The 22,008-nt window shown below is 37.4% G+C and overlaps 3 protein-coding genes across 8 annotated transcripts in view; 1 reads left to right on the top strand and 2 right to left on the bottom strand.

The window, feature by feature from the left end:
* The window catches only part of PHTF2 (putative homeodomain transcription factor 2), a 112,823-nt gene extending 112,535 nt beyond the window's left edge, over positions 1–288 (bottom strand). For 3 of the 5 annotated variants that reach the window (XM_073809590.1, XM_073809592.1, XM_073809591.1), the window contains exon 1: positions 5–288. In XM_073809590.1, the coding sequence (XP_073665691.1) occupies positions 5–271 (267 nt within the window). In that variant the 5' untranslated portion in view covers positions 272–288. The remainder of the gene's footprint in view (positions 1–4) is intronic. The other 2 variants (XM_004320387.4, XM_073809593.1) reach the window with 2 other exon arrangements.
* A 243-nt stretch (positions 289–531) lies between these two features.
* On the top strand, positions 532–4,053 carry TMEM60 (transmembrane protein 60). 2 transcript variants are annotated; one of them, XM_073809600.1, is made up of 3 exons: positions 532–733; positions 976–1,094; positions 3,360–4,053. In XM_073809600.1, the coding sequence occupies exon 3, from the start codon at positions 3,410–3,412 to the stop codon at positions 3,809–3,811; it is 402 nt and encodes a 133-aa protein (XP_073665701.1). In that variant the 5' UTR covers positions 532–733; positions 976–1,094; positions 3,360–3,409; the 3' UTR covers positions 3,812–4,053. The 2 variants fall into 2 exon arrangements, with proteins under 2 accessions (XP_073665701.1, XP_004320434.1); XM_004320386.4 differs by lacking the exon at positions 976–1,094 and having other exon boundaries at positions 537–733.
* Positions 4,054–12,291: 8,238 nt separating this feature from the next.
* Positions 12,292–22,008, bottom strand: part of RSBN1L (round spermatid basic protein 1 like) — a 65,293-nt gene continuing 55,576 nt past the window's right edge. The window contains exons 6-8 of the mRNA XM_019940526.3: positions 21,170–21,337; positions 16,274–16,382; positions 12,292–16,184 (exon numbers count right to left, since the gene is read on the bottom strand). Of these exons, the coding sequence (XP_019796085.1) occupies positions 15,543–16,184; positions 16,274–16,382; positions 21,170–21,337 (919 nt within the window). The 3' untranslated portion in view covers positions 12,292–15,542. The remainder of the gene's footprint in view (positions 16,185–16,273; positions 16,383–21,169; positions 21,338–22,008) is intronic.

The following is a 22,008-nucleotide window of genomic DNA, read 5'->3' as shown; positions in this document are numbered from 1 at the left end:
TTACCGTAGGAAAGGGCGCCGCGCCGCTAGGAGGCGGCTGGAGTGCGCGCGGGAGACACCGAGGCAAACGCCGCCGCCGCCGCCACGGGAGCCTGACGAGCCACAACGAAGCAACCCGCGGGCGCACTGCCTCCAGAGCCGTCGCCCCACCCCCTCTCCCGCAGGATTTGGCGCCGGAGCCTGCAGTCTCCGCGCGCTGACTGGGAGAGCGAGGGGAGGGGCGGGGCGCCCCGCGGAGGCGGGGCGGAGCGCTGGCAAGTCTGATTGGCATCTGTGCGCCCAATGGGACCGCGGACGCTCCCGGCTATGCTTAGACTGACTTTCCTCCTAGCCCGTAGCAGTAGAGAGGCGGGCCTACTGGCTTCTTTTATTGCCGCCTTTTTGACAAACCCGATCGCACGGAAAAGTCGGTTGGTTGGCACTGGCGGCCAAATGGTCCAATTACCGCAGGGAAGGGGGCCTCTGAACCCAGATTGGCGTTCTCTCTACCTATAGGGTAAGCCCAGGGCGGTGAGACCCTGCCCCGGATGTGGGCGCGGCCCCGAGGTAGACCTGAGAGAGGTTCCACTGTGGTTGTTTGGAGAGGCGGAACTGAGATCTTTTTCTTGATTATCATGTGACGGATTCTGGATTTAATGGGGGAAAAAGCGTGGTGGAAAAGGCCAAGGATCCAAACTGGCGAATTTCCTAATCTTCGCGCCCCTCTGCGCTCTCCAGCCAGCGGCGCTGCCAGGTGAGTTCGGGGCTCCAACGAGCCGGCATCCTCCGAAGTGCACTCGCCCCCCGCGCCCCCCACCCCCCGGTGCCCTGGCCTCCAGATGCTTCCGTGGGCCGTGTCGCCGTCCCTCATCCCCTCACCCCCTCACACTCCCGGTCCCAAACGCACATACACCTCTTGGCACCGGGATTCTGTTTGCATTGTGGATCATATTGTACAAGAACTGCGTTCGACTCCAGAATGTACTGGTCCCACAGTGCAGAATGGGGGGAGTCCGGATAGGGCACCGTTGGCGGACCGTCGGCATTCGAAGACGAAGGGCAAGGATAGTTTAGGAACGCCCTGAAGTTCTGAGACAAGTAGGCCCGAAAATCAGGTAAGTGTAAGCACAACGCTGTTCCTTTGAAGGACGGTCAGGTTGGCCAAGGCTTTTGCAGCAGGAGCCTTTAGAAAGTGACTCATTGTTTAGAATAGCTCTGTATTGGGGGCCCATTAAACAAAACTGTCTTCGGGATGGGGCGAGTTCACTGGGAAGTGTACTGGCAGTCGCGAGAGAAGGGAAATGCGAGATGGTGTGGCAAGCACCATGGACAAATGATCAAGCCCACACACCTGGTACCGAGACGTTGAACTGTGGGCAGGGGGCCTTTAGATTGCCATTTAGGGGAAGCGCAGGTTTTAACAATGGATAAGCATATACTTAACTATCTTGCAGGTGCAAGAAATAACCACCTCAAATGAGAAATACTTGAACAAATTTTTGTTTTGGAGTATGCAGCTCCCTCCACCCTGCCCCCCCCCCACCGCCCTTCTTTAAGAAGAAAGTAGTAGTAGGAAACAAATATAATAAGTTAACAGAGATTTATTAATAAATTAATGAAATCGGAGTTGTAGGTCATCACTGAACCCCAGCATCCATAATCCTTCAAGTGTCATTTAAATATCAACAGAGTGCTTCCCAATCGAGGGCATTTTAGTAAAAGTGCATACAAAAGTTTGTTGCATCCCACATAATAGAACTTGTAGCCACAAGACTGTGTTCTTTGCAGCCTTTTCACCTCCAGTCTTCAAGTACCTATGTTGAATGCAGCTCCCTTCCTGTGACCAGTTGCTACTCAGTTCTTTACGAGAAAAAATGAAGCTTGACTCATCCAGTGGCTGGCTGATGGAAAAGTTACGTTTAAGCAACTGTATTATCGTAAACCTTTTAAAAGTCCATAAAAATGGCCAGATCGATTGGAAATGGAAATTGAGCAAATTCAATTTACAGTGTGAAACCCATCTGTAGTTACTAATCAGTACGCACCTCTCCACCTCTTCTTCCAAAGTCAGTCCCACATTCCACAATGGCAGCCTCTGGCCAGGAAAGGAGACCAGCACGGAAAATGCCTTCCTGGGAGCAAAAGCATCTGTTTTTCGTAGTGCAGTATGAAGTATCTGCCAGCCAAGTAAACAAGTTGAGTGCAGGCAGATGGGTATAAGAGAAAGAAGGGAGCTAGGAGATTCATAGGTCACTATTGAAATGCAACAGATATATACTCTTGCACCATGACAGTCACCCACTGTTTGAAGTAGTAGAGATGTAGCAATCAAAGTTAGTTCTAAAATATAATTACTTAAGACATGATAGTCTAGGGCATTTGATTTATCTAGCCAGCTTCCTCCCCTTTTCCCTGTTTCTTATCTTCCTGCATTTTTACTCCTATCACCCATGCTTTTGTTACCATACCCATTACCTTCTGATCTTTTCCTGTTGCCATCAAGTGTCCTCTCTCATCCTCAATCTATCACTGCCCAGTGGCTTATTTCCCTCTGTTTATAATCATACTTAGATTCCTACTTTACTGAAAATTTGTTCTTGATCCTTCTTTTTTTTTTTTTTTTTTTTTTTGTTATACGCGGGCCTCTCAATGTTGTGGCCTCTCCCGTTGCGGAGCACAGGCTCCGGACGCTCAGGCTCAGCGGCCATGGCTCACGGGCACAACCGCTCCGCGGCATGTGGGATCTTCCCGGACCGGGGCACGAACCCGTGTCCCCTGCATCGGCAGGCGGACTCTCAACCACTGCGCCACCAGGGAAGCCCTTGATCCTTCCTTTGTCATCCTCATTGTATGCCTGACCTTTCATCTTCTTTTCTCCAAATGTTTCAAAGGAATAAAATGTTGTCAACTGTTTGCATTTCATTATCTTCTGTTAACTCCTCACCCAACTTCATGCAGCCTGGCTTCTGATTTCCCATTCTATTTACCCTTTTCCCATTGGTCACAAGGTTGATAAAAAAACGTGAGTAAGTATGGAACATACTGTAAACCTATAATGTGAAGATTAAATAAGTGCTTATACCTAAGTATTATAGATGAATGCATTCCTATCAAAATTCCAAGTTTTTAAGAACTAGTGATTTTAGCATTGAAAAACGTGGAAGGTCAAAATAGTAGAAAATATTCTGGAAAAGAAAATGGCAAATAGGTACTAGACCTCACAGATATTAGAACATATCCAGTAACAGTCATACAGTACTAGTACAAAACAGAAATATAGATCAGTTTTACAAAGCTGGAAAGAGCCAGCTTTGTAAACCAGGAATAGAAAAATTTTTTTCTGGTATCAAAACAATCTTGACTTTTTTTCCTTCTCTTAGGGTATATTTCCCTTTTTTCGACTCTGCAACAGCCTCTTTAAACTGTTTAAATGAGAATGTCCTTGGCTCAGAGAGTACTACTCACCTGGCTTTTCACATTACTCTTCTTGATCATGTTGGTGTTGAAACTGGATGAGAAGGCACCTTGGAACTGGTTCCTCATATTTATTCCAGTCTGGATATTTGATACTATCCTTCTTGTCATGCTGATTGTGAAAATGGCTGGGCGATGTAAGTCTGGCTTTGACCCTCGACATGGATCACACAATATTAAAAAAAAAGCCTGGTACCTCATTGCAATGTTACTTAAATTAGCCTTCTGCCTTGCACTCTGTGCTAAACTGGAACAGTTTACTACCATGAATCTGTCCTATGTCTTCATTCCTTTATGGGCCTTACTGGCTGGGGCTTTGATAGAGCTTGGATATAACGTCTTTTTTGTGAGAGACTGACTTCTAAGGACATCATCTCATTTTATTGCTGTTCAACAAGCTATCATTAAAGTGTTCTGAATCCTTGCAAGCTTGAAGAATGCCAGAGAACTGAGAAAAATATCAAATGTAATTTTATACTGCTTCCATAAAGTAGTCGTGGTGAATCATGGACTTCTAGTCAACCCAAAACTTAATTATTCAGTATTTGAGTTATTAGTACCCTTATTGTCCTATGTAAATAAAGTTTGTTTTGGATCTTATTTTTCTACTTGACTATTGAATAATGTTTTAAGTATGTGATCAATATTTAAAGTAAATATAAAGCTTTTAATCGACATATTTGGGTAGAAGTTTAATATATCATGGCCCCATTACTACCATAGTAAATAGTGCTTCTCGATTATGAAGGAAAAACAGTTACTGAAATAATTAGGGGTGCCACTTCATGTTTACATTCAGAAAGAATCTGAGAGTTCGACAGTTTTTTATCTAGGCTAAGTTCATTGTTACCTCTGCCTTCTATTTGAAACAAATAAACTAGAGGTAGCATATTAAAACAGAGCAGAAGCTTGCCTCTTTCTAATGTTAGGGGAACTATACATCCCAGTTATGTCAGGAAAGTCCAGTTTATGCCTATTGTCCTGGGGTCTCAGGGAGTTAGTTCCCCTTTCATTCTTAGAAGTGTCCTGGTTTGATAAATTATAGATCACCCTACGAGGGTACTTAACCAATTCCAGTGAAGTGTAGGTGGAAGTACTTACAAGAATTCCAAAGAGTCCTAAGTGTCTTATAACCCTAAAGCAGGGTCAGGGTGATGTTCTTGCCCTATACAGCCCTCACTTAGCTTTGGGAGTATCTAAAGGAGTATTTTGTTCATTTAAAAAATATCTAACAAAAAAGTGGTTTCTGGCTGCTAATACTTGAGAGGATTGCTTAAATATAGCATTTTGGTCTAGTTCTCCTTTGTAAAGACAGATAATATGACAAAGTTTCAGCCACAACACTACAAATTAATACTGCTTAACTCTTTGTTTGAAACTACAGAGGTAGGGTAAATAAATAAAAAACTGATCAGTTACAGATATTTCCCTGTCTTATAATTGGTATATATTAGTATTTGGGGTATATAAAAATAGAATTAAGAAGGATAGTTAATATGGGGAACATAATGTTCCAAGACTTGATCAGGTATTCCTAATTCAATTGAGAGATCTAAACTATTTGGTCACTGGAATCTATTATTAATACATTCAAAGCAGAAGAAAGCTGTAATCTCTGTGAGAAACCAGATAGGAGGGTTTTGTAGTTCAGGAAAACCTGTAGTTGTGAAAGTATCATCTAAGTATAATCTCTCACAGAGAAAAGAAGGAACAGCACCACATGTAAACAATCAGCTAGGCCAGGAGTCAGCAAAGTACTTCTGTAAAGGGCTATATAGTAAATACTTAAAGTTTTGTGGGCCATATGGTTTCTGTCACAACTACTCGGCTCTTGTGGTGAGAAAGCAGCCATAGACTATGGCTATGTCCCAATAAAACTATTTGTGGACAATGAAATTTAAATTTTGTATGATTGCCACATATCACAACATATTATTCTTTTGATTTTTGTTTCAACCGTTTAAAACTGTAAAAACCTTTCATGCCTTACAGGCTATACAAAAAGCAGGTAGTGGCCTAAATATGGCCTATTGGCAGTAGTTTCCTGACCCCTGAGCTAGGCCATGAAACAAGCAAAAGCAGAAATTCTATATGACATTACTAAGAGGAAATGTGGGACTGGTCTCCAAGGAAAAGAGAAGTTCGGTAAGAATTATATGTAAAAAGGCAACACAATAACCAACTTGTTCACACATGAGGATCAATCAATTGTAAGAGTATCTGAAAGAGTCCCAGGAAGTAGAACTCTTCTTACTTAACTTGGTATACTGCCACACTAAATAAACAACCTGAAGCAGCAGTAAGTTATTGATGTGTGCCTCCCCGATTTGGACACCAGATGTGTGTGTTTTTTCCCTACATCACCAAGGAATTAACTCAGTTCTGACACTATCTGGAGATAGCATCAGATACCACAAGTTAAGGGTTCAGTCCCAGAAAACTGCACGTGCCCCCCACCCCCTCTGCAACTTCAGATGCCAGGCACAAATTCAGGTTGTCACCTTGCTTCTGACCTACCGCCTCTAGAATGGAGGTTCCTATGACCCTCTCCTTGAATTTGATTAATTTGCTAGAGCAGCTCACATAACTCAGAGAAACATTTTACTTACTAGAACACCAGTTTATTATAAGAGGATATTAACTCAGGAACAGCCAGATGGAAGATTCATAAGGCAAGGTATGGGGAAGGGGTGCAGAGCTTCCATGCTCTCTGGGCACACCACTCTTTCCCCATCTCCTCATGTTCACCAACCTAGAAACTTTCTGAACCTTGTCCTTTTGGTATTTTATGGAAACTTGATTACATAGGCATGATTAATTAAATCATTAGCCATTGGTGATTGAACTCAATCTCCAGCCCTGGTGGGGAGAGGGGGACTGAAAGTTTCAACTCTAATCGCTAGGTTGGTTCCCCTGGCAACCAGCCCCAATCCGTAGGTTACCTAGGAGCTTTGCAAGAGTCTCCTCATTAACATAAGCTCAAAAGACACCTTAATCACACTTATCACTTAGGAAATTCCAAGGGTATCTGATTCCTATGCCAGGAACAGGGATGAAGATTAGATACATATTTCTAATTATAAATTACAATATCACAGCCTACTTTAGAACAGTAAGTAATGGAAGACATAAAAGAGAAATTATGCTTACAGACGGAAACAAAACTAATGTAATAATACATAAACAGTAAGTACTGCAGAAAATATCTTCCCCTTGGTCTTAGCTATAGGATACCTCCTTTATAATAGAGATGTTTACTGATGGTGTTTATAAAAAGAACACATTCTGCCTTAAGAAAGAAACTTAAATTTGAAAGGTTTTAGTGAAGTCATTAATTTCCAGGTCAACACAGAGAAGTAACTTAAACTGGTTTGGGCAAATACTTATCAAAAAGTCTGACTGAGGGCTTCCCTGGTGGCGCAGTGGTTAAGAATCTGCCTGCCAGTGCAGGGGACACGGGTTCAAGCTGTGGTCCGGGAAGATCCCACATGCCACAGAACAACTAAGCCTGTGCGCCACAACTACTGAGCCTGCGAGCCACAACTACTGAAGACTGCATGCCTAGAGCCTGTGCACCGCAACAAAGAGGAGCCCCGCTGGCTGCAACTAGAGAAAGCCCACAAGCAGCAACAAAGACCCAATGCAGCCAAAAATAAATTTATAAAAAAAAACAATTCTGATTAAAAGCAACATGTGAACAAAATAATTTTCTATAGCAATTAAAAATATGAAAAGTAGGAAATAGATATTCAGAGGAACCACGACTTATTCAACATTTCATGAACACAGAAACCAGATGTGGTAGCACCATCCATTACCACATGAAACATGACCAGAAATCCACCAATGGAGAGCTTCCAAGCATTAAGAAAAATAGTTGCATAAAGCTTCAAGAAGTAGAAATCCATCCGTGGGCTACAGCTTACTGTAATTTTAAGAGTTATTAACCTTAGAATTTGATCATCTGGTTTCTACTTTGCTTTTTCACAGTGCAGCAAATAAGAGGAACTGATATTAATGAACAGAAGTGATGGCCAAAAAAGGAGAGGAAACCATAGAGCCATTTTCAAATAGGGGCAGGCATATTACTATGCACCTGCATCATAAAGAAAAGTTATTTCTCTCTATTGAGAGGAAAATTATCAGAGTTCTTTTAGCATTAAACAAAGGGATTTCCTTTATCCTTGATTGATCATGTTTGCAGAGTAAACATCACTCTTCCTCAAAGTATTATTGGTGTCCTTAGAATTCATGACTTAGATAAAAAAGGTACACAGGAAAAAAACAAAAAACCTCCTCATGATAGAAAAACTAAAGCCCAGGTAAATTAAATGAAATTAGCCCATGGTCATTGGTAAATGGAGAAGTTTAACTCCAAATGCTATTTCCACAAATAGGTTTCCTATTGAAGAAAAAAAAAGAAAGCATCAACAGAAGATACCAGTTATCAGATGCTACATAAAGACAACACTGGATTAAAAGCTTGAGAGGGATCTACACTTCAATATTTTACTTTCATTTTGCTTGCCCTATATTAAAGTTAGCCAATCATATACTGTAACCATACTGGTAATCCTACACCATAAAGCAAATTTACTACCACTATAATCTATACACTACAAACACAAATTTGTAATTCACTTATATACGGAAAAGACAGTCTGTGACATGATTTTGAATTGCCATCCCTGAGCAAAATAGTGAACTAGAAAGAAGTTTGTTTTTGATGTCCTACCTCCACTATACCTCACCTTTGACCTCTTGATGCAACTTTCTCCTCTTGCCAGATGCCTATCCTCTGCCCAAAATTAGAGACAGGAATACATAGAAGTGATGTGAAGATGTGAAATTAGGGTGACCCAGCACACAGCTCTTCTAACTATTCTTTTTACTATGTTAATTCCAGGATCAGAAGCTAACGTTTGTAGTGTCTATGATATGCCAAGCAATGTGCTAGATAAGCATTTGGCATGTGCTGTCATTAATTTTCACCACCAGTTAACAGAATAGGTATTACCCCCTATTTTATAGATGAGAAATACAGACTAGTGAAGAAATTTCTCAACATTATACAAGTGTACTATCCCCCTTTAATGACCCACAGCTGTACTGCTACAAATGCCCTCAGCATATCATCCCAGTAAAGTGGCTTTACAGAACTTTGACTGTGAAAATGTGCCACCTGTATGTCCTTGTCCCACTCCTGTAACAGAATAAAGACAAAGAAAACTAGTGCATGTTATCATCTTGCTTCAATATTTTCAATTTTTGAATGTTTATTTATAGTATCAATAGGGAGAACAACACAAGCTTAATCAGAATGCCTCTCTGACAACCAGATAACCAGACTTTATCTTGCCAAATATGACTTAGGAATAGTTAAATTCTGCTTCAGACTATGAGATATTAAGATGCTTCTTAAATTATATTTGCTGGGCTTCCCTGGTGGCGTAGTGGTTAAGAATCCACCTGCCAATGCAGGGGACACAGGTTCGAGCCCTCGTCTGGGAAGATCCCACGTGCCACGGAGCAACTAAGCCCTTGTGCCTCAACTACTGAGCCTGTGCTCTAGAGCCCACGAGCCACAACTACTGAGCCCATGAGCCACAGCTACTGAAGCCCACGCGCCTAGAGCCTGTGCTCTGCAACAAGAGAAGCCACCGCAATGAGAAGCCCACGCACCACAACAGAGTAGCCCCCACTCGCCGCAACTGGAGAAAGCCCATGTGCAGCAACAAAGGCCCAACACAGCCAAAAATAAAAAATAATTTAGAAGAAAATTATATTTGCTAGTTTTATCATTTTAGGTATAGTTAAAATTTATCCTTAATTTGTAATAATTTTCAGTGTATCTCTAGTTGAAGGGAAAAAAGTTGAACAAGTTTTATAGGTATAATTATCTTTACAATACTTACTCTCCACATTGCCCAATGGGCCTAGATATCTAATAGGTAGCTTCTTAAACTATCTATAAGGCTGTAGTAAGTACAAAATAGAAATTTCATCTCTTTATAGTGCCCACTGATCTAATTTTCTCCACTTTTCTTTCTGTTGCAATTCTAGAATTACATTACGAATTAAGTCAGAGATGGACGTTTTAAATTATAGAAACCTACATAATTTGTTTTTCCACCCCAATAAAGTTAAGGTTCAACTTTTGTTCCTTCAAATATTTACTGAACACCAAGTGTACTATGTATTAGGTATTGGGGACACAAAGGGATAAAGAAAATTTGTAACTTCTAACTCATGGTTTAGCTAGCGCCTGACATACACTTAACAAATGTTAATGATGTGAAGAAAGGACACAAGAAGCAGAGGAAATAATTGGATCTATATCAGCTGTGAGGTGAGGGAACAGTTGGAGCAGATGAGGTCAGTAAAAGATACACAGAAGAGATGGTTTAACTGGAGTTTTGAAGAGAGAAGTAAGATTTCACCATGTTGTATACGAGGCAGAGATTTTCCCCAGCAAAGGCAAAGAATTTTAAAAGTACACAAAGGAAATGGCAAGTACTGCCATCTGGTAAAGCTGAAAATTGAGTACATCAAATGGAAGAGATTATAGTAGATAAGGCTGGAAAGGAAGGGCCACATCTTAAAGACTCTTTGGAGCCATGGAATATTTCTAAGAGTAGCAACCATATCTGTCTTAGAAAGGTTAATCTGGTGGTAACGTAATGGGCTGGAATGGGGGTAGGGGCAGAGGGCCGCAGGCAGCCTAGAACATGTTATGCTATTTTAAGAGCCTAGGTGAGATGAACATCTACTATGACTGTGAACAGCTACTATAACAAGAAGAGTAGACAAACATTTCTGGGGTCCACTCAAGAAAATCTCATGATATATTGTAGAGTTGACGCGTGAACAACGTGGGGGTTAGGAGCGCTGACCCTGACGCTGGCGAAAATCCACTTATAACTTTACACTTGGCCCTCCGGCCCTCCATATTCAAGGTTCCACACTCTTAGATTCAACCAACAACGGATTGTATAGTACTGTGGTATGTATTTATTGAAAAATATGTGTGTAAGTGTGTAAGTGGACCCTCGCAGTTCAAGCCCATGTTGTTCAAGGGTCAACTGTACACAGAGGAAAAGATAGAGAAATCAGATTACCATGAGATGACTGCAGAGAGAGAGAGAGTGACGCAATAACAAAATTAGGAGGGAATGGAACAGCTAATTCTTGGGGGCAAGGGAGAAGAATTTAGACTTGATTACATGGGTCATTAGAGATTGAGAAACCAAGGCTGACTGAAGTCATGGGGTCACGAAGATAGTTCAGGGACAAAGCCTAGAGACCTAAGGGGAAGAATCATAGAGACTGCCTTAAACAATGGTGGAGAGGTAAAAGAAGCCATCCGAAGAAACAGAAAACAACAACAACAAAAAACCCCACAACAGGTCATGCAGAGCTTTAATGAGTAAATGATTGATAACAAGTGTTACAGGGGTTAAACAGAAGTATTAAGAAACGCACCCACTGGATTTGGTAGTCAAAAGGTGACCATTGAGAGAATCACTTCAGCTAAAATGTTAAATTTGAGGATTAAAGTGAAATTGTAGTGAGATGAGAAGTGAAGCAGACAGATTTCTAAGAACTTTGTCAGTCAGGAAGACAGATGGAAAAAAGAGCATAAAAGTCATACTCAAGATTTTTTGGTTTTTTTAAGACAGACTTGAGATTTTTCACATAAAATTTCATCTGAAGAAGAAACTTGACAGCTGGGTGGGGACTGAACTGTCTAAATAAAATTTTAAACACTACTATGCAAAATATTTGCAACTATGTTGACTTGCGAGTCTGCACACTTAGTAGTAGTCAGTAGAACAATAGCAATGACCTTTACAGGAAAGTGTAAAGATTTAACATTTTCAAGACATAAATGCATAAATTCTAAACTTCAAAATGTACTGAAGGATCCAAAGTTCTCATATTTTAATAGTGCCATTCTTGGAAGGTAGATAATGGTAATAAAGCATACGAGTAGTAAGTTTTAATTTCTAGTTAACATAATTCTGTTTCCCACATTTTGTTCTCAGGTCATTCACATTCCCTGATTGAGTCTGAAATCCTGAAGGGAAGATAACCTAAAATGCAAGATGTTTTCCCCCTCCTTTCCCTGCTCTCCCAGTAGAAATATGATATACAACGCCTGTAAACTTAAAAAGGAAAGACATCTCTGCTTTTAGGTTCCTTGTGCTTAACATTTTAGAAAGCTGTCACTCCCATCTGCAATATGCAGTGGGTTACAGGAAAAACTGAACAGAAAAGCCAGGACAGAGATTAAGGATGTTATACCTCTCCTGAGTTGTCCTCTTAATTTTCTTATCTGAGGTATATTGCCAGAGCCAATATCAAACAGAACTCTTTAATGAAACAGCACATTCTAAAACCAGTAAAATTTTGTTTACATATCAAAGTAGTTAAACAGAAGGAAGAAAGATTAAGAAACAGCTGTTCTACCACTCTAAAGATAAAACCCATCATGTCACTTTTTACCAGCCTAAAAGTATTTTGAAAACAATGGTACTTTTGTCCTCTCCTCCTGGGATAAAAATAGTCATATCTAGAGGGAAGGGAGGCAATTTACCATGCCATCCCAGCACCCATACCTTACTAGTTTAGCGACCTTGTTTAAGGTGATCTTTAATATTCTTCTCTGTTGGCATAAGTCAATTTTTGGTATTTTTAAGAGTAAAAACGATTTTCAGACTGGAATCACTTTCAAGATCTTATGGTTTCTGTTGAAGATAGAGACAAGAATTTTTAAATATGACAAGATGAAAGTAAAATGTCAAATATAAGAAAATAATTACAAAACATGGAAAAAGATTATGGTTATCAATTTTAGTATTTATTGAAAGGTGGAAGACAAAGAAAATTCCTCTCAAACTCCAAAAATAAATCCTGCACCTTCGCTAAAAATGCAAAATGAACTGAGATATTTGCTTTACATGACAATGAAACTATCCAAAAAATAACTGAATCCAAATTTACCAAAGCAGTGCAAATCTATTATTTACAAAGATGATCTTACCTGCCATAAGTATTGGGGAAAAACCTATTTTACACTCAGGAACGCTAATGAAATACCTTGAAGACTTAATCCAAGAAATAAAATATTTCCTACCCTCCATGACCCCCCCCACAAAGTTAAAGAATGGATTAAAAATGAATATATGCGGAAACAAACAGTATTTCCAATAACCTTATACACATACACGCGCACAGGCACATGCACACACAGAGTGTTGTGCTAGATCAACCTAATCTTTATTTAAGGTCAACAGCTGTAGTGACAAAGACGATAATGAATATGGCTTTAGTAAAGTTTTCAACCAAATATCACAAATGCTTAATTCTTTTCATAGCTAACCAGCTAACCTGAGTATGGAATATATTACTTAGCTAAAAGGATATGAACAAAAATAATTAAAAAGAAAAAAATCACTGTAGCAGACACCACTGAGGTACCTTAGTTTCTTTTTTTTTGTAAAGGTCTGTATGGCAATTTAATAATTTACGTAACAACTATTTATTCTATATAGTATAAGTTCACATAGAAACTGTATCTTAAGTGCTTCATTATTCTGGTCCAAGAAACTGGAAATAACAGAAAAAAAGTTGTGTTCAGATAAGAACTGGAATGTACTAACTAGGAAACCATTAATATAATACAATATTGAAAAAAAAATTATTTGTATGTAACAAACGTAGCCAACAACTTCTCAGATTGCATCTGAAGAGAATTTTTAAATTATAACCCATAAGACAGGAACGTAAGCATTACTCAAGGTGACAAGGCTGTATCTTGAAATCTGTGTTCACTAACTTGTATTTCACCTCCACAGAGATGTATGCATTTTACAAAACAATTAAAATTTCAAAATATGGAGAAGGTTGACTATAGGTTATATAGGAAACTACACTTAAAAGCGACCACTCTGGTTGTTTTACGTATGTCTTTAAGTTAAAAGTTTAAGGCTCATATATTTTGCAGGGATACCCTAAAGACATTTTATTGCAGTATGGTCTCATGCATCTATGTGTATGACCCTGGAAAACTGGAGCTAAAACGAACCTTGTTAAATATGTTACCCTTCACTTAAAGAAAGAAAAACCTAAACATTTTTACCACATTCTCTCTCAATTTTCAATACTGGTTTGTTATAAACTTTTGTCTCCCAAAAAGGTAGGTGAAAATACATAAATTTAGCTAAAAATAGAAGATAAAGGTGGTGAGGAGCATGTTAAGTAATATATAAAACAAAATCCCTATTTACATTTGCATGATTTATACTTTCCTTACGTCATGAAAATTCCTATGTTGCAAATATACTGATTTTCTACTAACCACTGAGATTTCCTTACAATATTTGCCTACCCTTTTAAACTGGAGGCCAGAAATGACACCAATGCTGCAGTTTATTTTTCCTGATGAAATGCCTCTGAGTAAGCTTCTCCCTGACCAGAGAGATAAGCAGTTTTATGGGTACCACAAATGAGGCTGGAGTAGAAACCACTCAAAGTGGAATAGCAACACTAGCTCAAAAGGCAGCACAAAGAACCCCATTTGAAAGTAATCAACCAAAGTATGAGCCCAGAAAAATACCAAATTCAAGTAAAAGAAAATAGATTTGCAACCAGCATAGTTCCTAACATCAAAGCATACACTGAAGACATTTGTTTGACTTTTAATTACGGTAGTTGAAGCAATCGGAAACGGTGCTGAAGTCCATTATTGAAGAGATTTGTTTTAATCATCTTTAGCTAGGCACTGGCAATCCTGTTTCCTATTCCAATTTTACTTTCTAGAGCTTCTTTTGAAAAAAGAAAAAAATACTCTAAGTTGTTTACCTTGCTAGGGTAGGGAGAGGGATGCTTAGAAAGATGAGGTAACAGATCTTATTTTGTTAGTTATCTCTTTATATATGGCAGTTGAGTCACTGCCCTTATTTTAATATTTTGTATTTGCCATATTTTCCTTCTGTTCCTCAAGAAAAATGTAATAGAGGATTTTAACTGCTCAGAATTAAATTTTCTGTAACTGAACATTTTTTCTCAGCTATTATTAGGTATAGTATGGGTGCTGATTAGCAAGAAAATTTTCTCAACTTCTTATTCCATACACTACAAAGAAAATTCACGTTATAGCGCTATATAATCAGGTCACATAACTTCATTAGTTAAAGGGTTAAATATCACTAACAGACCTTGTTTCTCCCAACTTATAAAATTGATTCTATTACCTAAGCTGCTCTCTTAATGTTGAATATAAATATTTAAAAATGTATTCCAGGGAGCATAGGAAGTTTCACATATTCATCTTATTCAGCAATTTAAGAAGTTATGCAAAATATGATAACATATATATATATTCCCATACATACACACACACATATAAATATGCTTTCATAACTGAACCTTGGTTTTAAAAATGCTTGCACAGTGTGGGGAATTTAAATATTCACAAGATTTGAATACATACATTTGCACTCCATTAGCACTCTAAGTGGATATACCAGCAGAAACATAATAGATCAAATAAATGATTTAACTGAATTGTCAGTTTGGTGGGGTTTTTTTGCAGACCCAACAGAAAACATATTATTATGAACCTTTATTAAGTGGCTCACATTTCAGTATAAATCACACTAAAAAGGTTTTTTTAAAGCTATTTACACTACAGTGCTGACACATTTAAAATGAAGAAAAAATCGGTATAAATAAGCTCTATGGAAAAGCCTTAAATTGTCAAAAAAGAATTCTGGCTCATATTACAAAATATATATATATATATATATATGTTAATGTCAGCTCTATTCTAAAACCTACAACTCCAACTCAAATGATTTTTTTAAAGACTCCTTTTGTTTAAACCTGCAATGTTTACAGTGCATCTGGCCCTAAATGCTTTGATACTTCACAGTTATGGACAGGCACTGAGGAATGTTACAAAGCTACATAAACTATAATTTGTAACAGACTTGGGAGCAAGTTCTTGGCTTGCTTTCAGAATTCACGAATCTTTATTACATTATTAAGTTTAAGAAAAAAAACAATATTAAATGGTATATACAAATTTAGCACAAAATGTTATCATCTTTTCTCTCTTGATTTGAATGTGTTGAACTATGTTGCCTTGTATCAACTAGGCTTATGAGACTTCCAGGACACATTTCTTCCTTTAAATCTTTGTTGCTATTTTCAAATTTAGAGTCCACATCAATCTTAAATTCTGTAAATTGAACATGATCCAATTTTGCTTTAACATTCTTGCCATCCATATTATTTGGTGCTCCAGTCTTTTCAGGAATATAAACATTCACAGGTTCTTCCTTGATTCTTACAGTTGCAATAGGTTCATGTTTAATCTGCTGTAATTCATATTTAGAATGAAGTTTGTCTGAAAAAACAGAATCCAAGGAGGTTTTGCTTACAGCACAAATCATGTTGTCAGTGTGAGGTCCAAGAACTGATGATGTGGAATCTGGTGATGTGCATGTTTCATGAGTAACTGTATTCTGAGCAGTGTCCTCCTCTGAGTGATATAACTTGAGACGAACATGCCATGCTAAACTGCATACAGCTGAAACTGTCTTGAACTGATGAACAACATTCCTTGGAATAAAATAAATGTCATTATCATACAGCTGAATCCTGGCATAGCGAATGCCTTCCCTCCTCAGTTGATTAAGTTTTGCATCATCAACCCACTGGACACACTAAAATAAAACAAAACAAAACAAGAAATACCAATAAGTCTTTTCCACAATAAAAATTAAATTGAAGATAATAATAGTTTAAAATATACCTGGGACAGTGGAGGTTCATGTAAATCTAACTGCATTCGTTGAACTACTTCTAAGAAATCTTCAGCATGAAAACAAATTACATCTTTGGTTATTCGGGGTTGATCAGGCCTAAAAAAGAACATGAGATAATGAAGAGTCTGCCATTAATGTTTCACTCTGCTAAGTCCTTATTAAATTCAAAGCAAAAAAAGTTTATGGTCAACACCAAAGTATTATCTTAGAAATGAACTGTAATTAGAAGACCACTTTACATATTTAAACAAAGGGATAACACCACGAGTTTCAACCTAAATATGGATACAAACAACTCATTTTATTATTTACACACACACACACACACACACACACACACACACACACACACACACGTTTTCGTATAGCAGAGCAGAAACTTTATTCATTAATCAAGGAATGGAGAAGGGAGAGCTCATGCTCTAAAAACACCTTCTCCCTGAAGGGAGAAGAGTAAGGGAATTTTAAGGGGTAGGAGGCAGACATATCATCAGGGCTCTTGCAAAGGGGTGGAGATTTCCAGGAGCAGCCTCACCTCATTTTATTATAGCTATGTGTAACCATATTTTGAAAAATTAAATTGACCTGAATTGGTTAATTATGCAAATCAAAAAACTAAGTGTTTAGTCTTAAAGTTAAGACTTTAACTTAAAGTCTTTAATTTGTTGTCAATACTTCAACAAATTAAGTGCTAAATTAAAGATACTATATAATATAAAATTTAGAGATAAATATAGGGGAAAGGGAATACATTCTTTCAATACAGACATATATAACTGCAATGATACCAAAAATCCCTAAATAACTCCTAAAAATTAAGAGACATTCAATAGAAAAGTACTTATAAAATAAACTGTTACCATCCTACTTGCTGAGGTTAATAGAGTCTTTAAATATAATTCTAAAAAAAATCCCCAAATTCTTCAATTAATTAAGAATATACAAATACATGTTTATAAAAGATGCTCAAAAATGGAGTTTGGAATAAAATCCCAAGAAACATAAATACCAACCCCCCCCCCAATCATACCAAGGAAATCATAACCAAATTTTAAAAAAAGTGATAAAGAGAAAATCTAAAACTCATGCATCACATTAATATACAGGGAAAGAGGGTAAGAATGATTGCAGGCTTCTCATCAGAAACAATGCAAGCCAGAAGAGAGCACACTATCTTTAAAGTATTGAAAGAAAAAGTCAGTCTAGAATTCTATAACCCCCAAAATATCCTTAAGAAAGTGTGAAATAAAAACATTTTCAGACAAACAAAAACTGAGAGAATCTGTCACCAGAAGACCAGTACAACAAAGAATGTTAAAGAACTTCTTCAGGCTGAAGGAAAATGATATTTAGATGAAAATGCAGATCTATTCAAAGGAATGGAGGGTGCAAGTAATAGTAAATATGAAAGATATTTTATTCTCATCTTAAAAATCTCTTCAGAAATAATTCCTTAATGCCAAAGAAAGCAACATATTTGGGGGTATGGTTATAGCACACATAAAGCAAAATGTATTAATAATAATTAGCACAAAGGCCATAAATGGGAGCAGGGAGAGATGGCAGTATACTATTGAAAGTTCTTACACATTACATAGCAGGTATAATTTTATGTTTTTATAAGCTGGCATTATTTTTTCTTTTCATTTTGAAAATGTTTCAAAGTGTTTATTGCTAATATATAGAATTAAAATATATACAAGTGACTTTTCAATGTTGTCTTATCTTGTGACTTAGATAAATTCTAATACTTCTTTTGTAGACTTAGAACTATCTCTATACACAATTATTTTTTCTTACTCTAAGACCCTGTAATTCCATTTCTATGTATTTACTGAAATGAAATGGAATTTTATGTGCACACAAAGGCTTGAAAGGGAATGTTCATAAGAGCTTTATTCATAAAAACCCCAAACTGGAAACAATTCAAATCTCTAACATCAGGTGAATGGATAAATCAATTGTGATGTATCTATACAATGACATACCACTCAGCAACACGAAGGAATGAACTACTAATACACATAACAATATAGATGAGTGTCAAAAACATTATGCTGAGTGAAAGAAGTCAGGCAACATATGATTCTATTTAAATGAGATTCTAGACTAGGCAATACTAACCTATAAAGAAAGAAAATAGATTTTATAGATGTCTGGAGCTGGGGTACGAATGGGGGGAGATTAACTGCCAAGGTATATGAAGGAAACAAAATATTCTATATTTTAGTCGTGGTAATGGTAACATGGCTGTATAAATTTGTCAAAACACACCAAACTGTACACTTATAACAAGAGTGTGTATTACTGAATACAAATTATACTTCCATAGTTGATTTTTCAAGAAACTGGATTTCAAGAAGCAACCTGAAATACATAAATCTATGTGAATTCTATCTTCCTAATACTAAAAAGTGATATAAAATTCATCAACACTTCACAAGTCTATCTAGTTTAAGATTTCTTTGTAGTCTCAATCAATCCCAGTCCTTTATCTCAAATTGGTGTTAAGCCTGGCTCTAAGATAAAGTCAAGAATCTTGGACTTCCCTGGTGGCGCAGTGGATAAGAATCTGCCTGCCAATGCAGGGGACACGGGTTCAAGCCATGATCTGGGAAGATCCCACACGCCATGGAGCAATGAGCCCGTGCGCCACAACTACTGAGCCTGTGCTCTAGAGCCGGTGAGCCACAACTACTGAAGCCTGCATGCCTAGAGCCCGTGATCCACAACAAGAGAAGCCACCACAATGAGAAGCCCACATGCCGCAATGAAGAGTAGCCCCTGCTCAGGGCACCTAGAGAAAGCCTGTGTGCAGCAGCAAGACCCAACAGAGCCAAAAATAATAAATAAAAAAATTAATTAATGAATGAAAAAAAGAATCTAATACTCTAACGCCTAATGTCTCCTTGAGAAAAAGAGCAGAACTCAAAACACTAAGATAAGAAGAACACTAAGAGAAAGCACCAATTTCCTTAGTATAGCTTAATTTAACAACAAGGAATAACAATAAAGGGATCATAGACCACGTTTGCATCAGAGCCATGAAACCCTCTTAAAGCATCAACCAAATTATTTTCTTACCATCTTTAATACTAAGAGATTAAAGCAGCATTGGTATAGAAAGCAAACTGTATTTTACAATACTGAGAAAACTCATAGCTAGCAACATCTCATTCCAAAATCTGTCTCAAATTAAATCTGGCCACCTAATATATTCATACTTTGGCAACAGTCTTTTTCACTGTGAAATTGTTAGCTTCAAGTGTCTTTTCATTCAGTAACTATTCATAGGGAACTATGATGGACCTGTGAAGGACAGGACACAATCTCTAACATCAAATAACATATAAAGTGGAGAAGCAAGCATAAACCAACAATAATTTAAAGGAGCTTAAGAGAGATTTAAACAAAGTTAAGGCCAAGAAGCAAGAATATTTATCTCTGAAAAAAAAATGTAACTATATGGCTAACTTTAACAAATACTATCTATAAATCAGAGTTCACCCTAAATAAATTTTGATGCCACTCTTAAATCCTTTATACCAAACATTCAAGAAAAATCTCATTAATTTGAAACAGGGGGTTGTTGTAATGATTTCCAAAGAGATACATCGCCTTTACTCTTTGACAAAATTAGTATTTTAAACCAGATTATGTTAGAAACTATATGAGAACCACCACAGATATTTGATAATTACCATTTAACTTAAACACAATTATAAATTATTATTATTGAATTATAAACTGTTAATGTCATTTTCCTAAGGACCTCTTAGGGTTAGTTCAGTACTAGTTACTTTGTATATCTGAAATTGATAAAGCTTCATTTATGTTAAGAAAGAAGGTCAGTTTACAGTGGCCTCTCCATTCAGTATTAATTTATAAAATATTACTTTAAATTTTCCCTTTTGAACAAAGGGTCAATCTTGTATTCACAGCCCCTGAAAAAATTTCCTTGTACAGAAAACACAGGCAATATTTTTCACAACATCTTAGGAATCTATGCAACAATACTGACATTTTATACTTTCAGAATTAAAAACAGTTTCTTTTTACTTAGAAAAATTTCTTACATACTTAGTATTTAATTCAACTGATTTAATAAGCAAAACAGCATATTCCATCTTAAGTTTCATACCCAAACAATAGTCAATTTGAAAACAAAACCTAATTTGAGCAAAGTTATCTTACAGTATAAATATAGCTTTGCCCTATGGGTTTTATCATTTTAATAAATGAAAATTTTTTTAACATATGGGATGACCACCTCTAAGTATATTATCCATTTTCATTAAGAAAATTATCCATTTTTCTAATCTATCAAAAGAGTCAGTGAAACTTACAAGCAAAGCCAGAAAAAATTAATATAGTAAGGTAAACAAACACTTAGTAGATACCAAACCTTAGAAAGATAGCAAGTTAAAACAGTATCAAGAAAAAACACGAGAATCTGGAGTCAGTTCTGAAATCAGACTCAGCTCTACCACTTGTTAACTGTATGACTATGACAACATTACTTGATAGTCCGGAGCCTTAGTCTCCCTTTTGTGCAATAAATACGGGCCTAAAAGTAGAGAAAATTAACTGAACATTTGTAAATGGGCATACAATAAGCACCAAGTGAACCTTAGGTTTTCCATTACCTTAGGTAAGACAACTGTTTTCAACTCTAGTCACGTAAAAAATGAAACTACTGCAGTCAAGCCCAAAAGATAAAATCTAGATTCTAGCAAATGAAAATCTTCTTTAGTACAATTATACAACTAGGATATCCAAATACAGGGGAAAATGAAACTTTTCCCCCCACAGTAAGAAGAATTACTGAAAAACTTCCCAAGAAAAATTTTAGAAGCCATTAAATAGCAGTAGTTAATATATACCACTCTCCACAGTGCACAGCCTTCAACACTCCAACAGCAGCTGTAGTCTGTCGTTCAAAACCTTGTCCTATATGATCTGCATGAGCTCTTGTTCTGTCTTCAAAGAGCATCTCACGAGGCTCACTAGTTCGAGGTAGGTACTGCAGGTTTTTTATCTCATTGGTAGTTCTGTTAAAACAAAATTATATATATAAAGAGACAGAGAGAGGCAGGCTTATGCATATTAAGGCTTAATTGCCTTCAAACATTTGTACTGATGTATTGACAGGTTTAACTTTTTAAACTCATTAATAGTTACAGAACACCTACTCTGTGTCAGGCACTATCTAAGCACTGGAGCTACTGAACAAGACAGTAGTGAATAAGACAGACAAGTTCCTTACTCTCGTAGGAGTTTATATTCTAGTGAGAGAGAGACCAAAAAATAAACAGCAAGAAAACACTAGGCAATAAGTGCTTCCATAAAACATGCACGGTTTATTGGAGGTAAGGGGAAAAAAACACTTTAGCTCCACCCTGGAGGACAGACATCTCCCACTGGGCCTCTCCTCCACCGCTCACCTTCTAGAATCCATATGCATACAGAAGCTGCTGCCTACTTGGCCTCACTCACTGCAGAAACCCTCTCCAATTTTGCTGCAGAAGGGGAACTGGGTGAGAAGAATTTATTTTGGGAGTCATCATCTTATTTATCTCCCTGTATGATTTTTCTGTTGCTTCCAGAGACAAATCAGGATTGCCCCCATTATTTTTTCGTCTCATCCTAGTCTGTCCCCTAGGGTCACTCTTCCTTTTTGGTTCTCTAACTTCCCACCCTCAAACTCTACTACTTTACTACT

This window comes from Tursiops truncatus, chromosome 9, assembly GCF_011762595.2.
Source record: "Tursiops truncatus isolate mTurTru1 chromosome 9, mTurTru1.mat.Y, whole genome shotgun sequence".
Taxonomy (NCBI): Eukaryota; Metazoa; Chordata; class Mammalia; order Artiodactyla; family Delphinidae; genus Tursiops; species Tursiops truncatus.
The sequence above is the reverse complement of the archived record's forward strand: the minus strand, read 5'-3'. Positions and strand labels throughout refer to the sequence as shown.

Bases quoted from the DNA above. Each gene is read 5' to 3' on its own strand.
- TMEM60 (XM_073809600.1), top strand. From the start codon at position 3,410: ATGAGAATGTCCTTGGCTCAGAGAGTACTACTCACCTGGCTTTTCACA.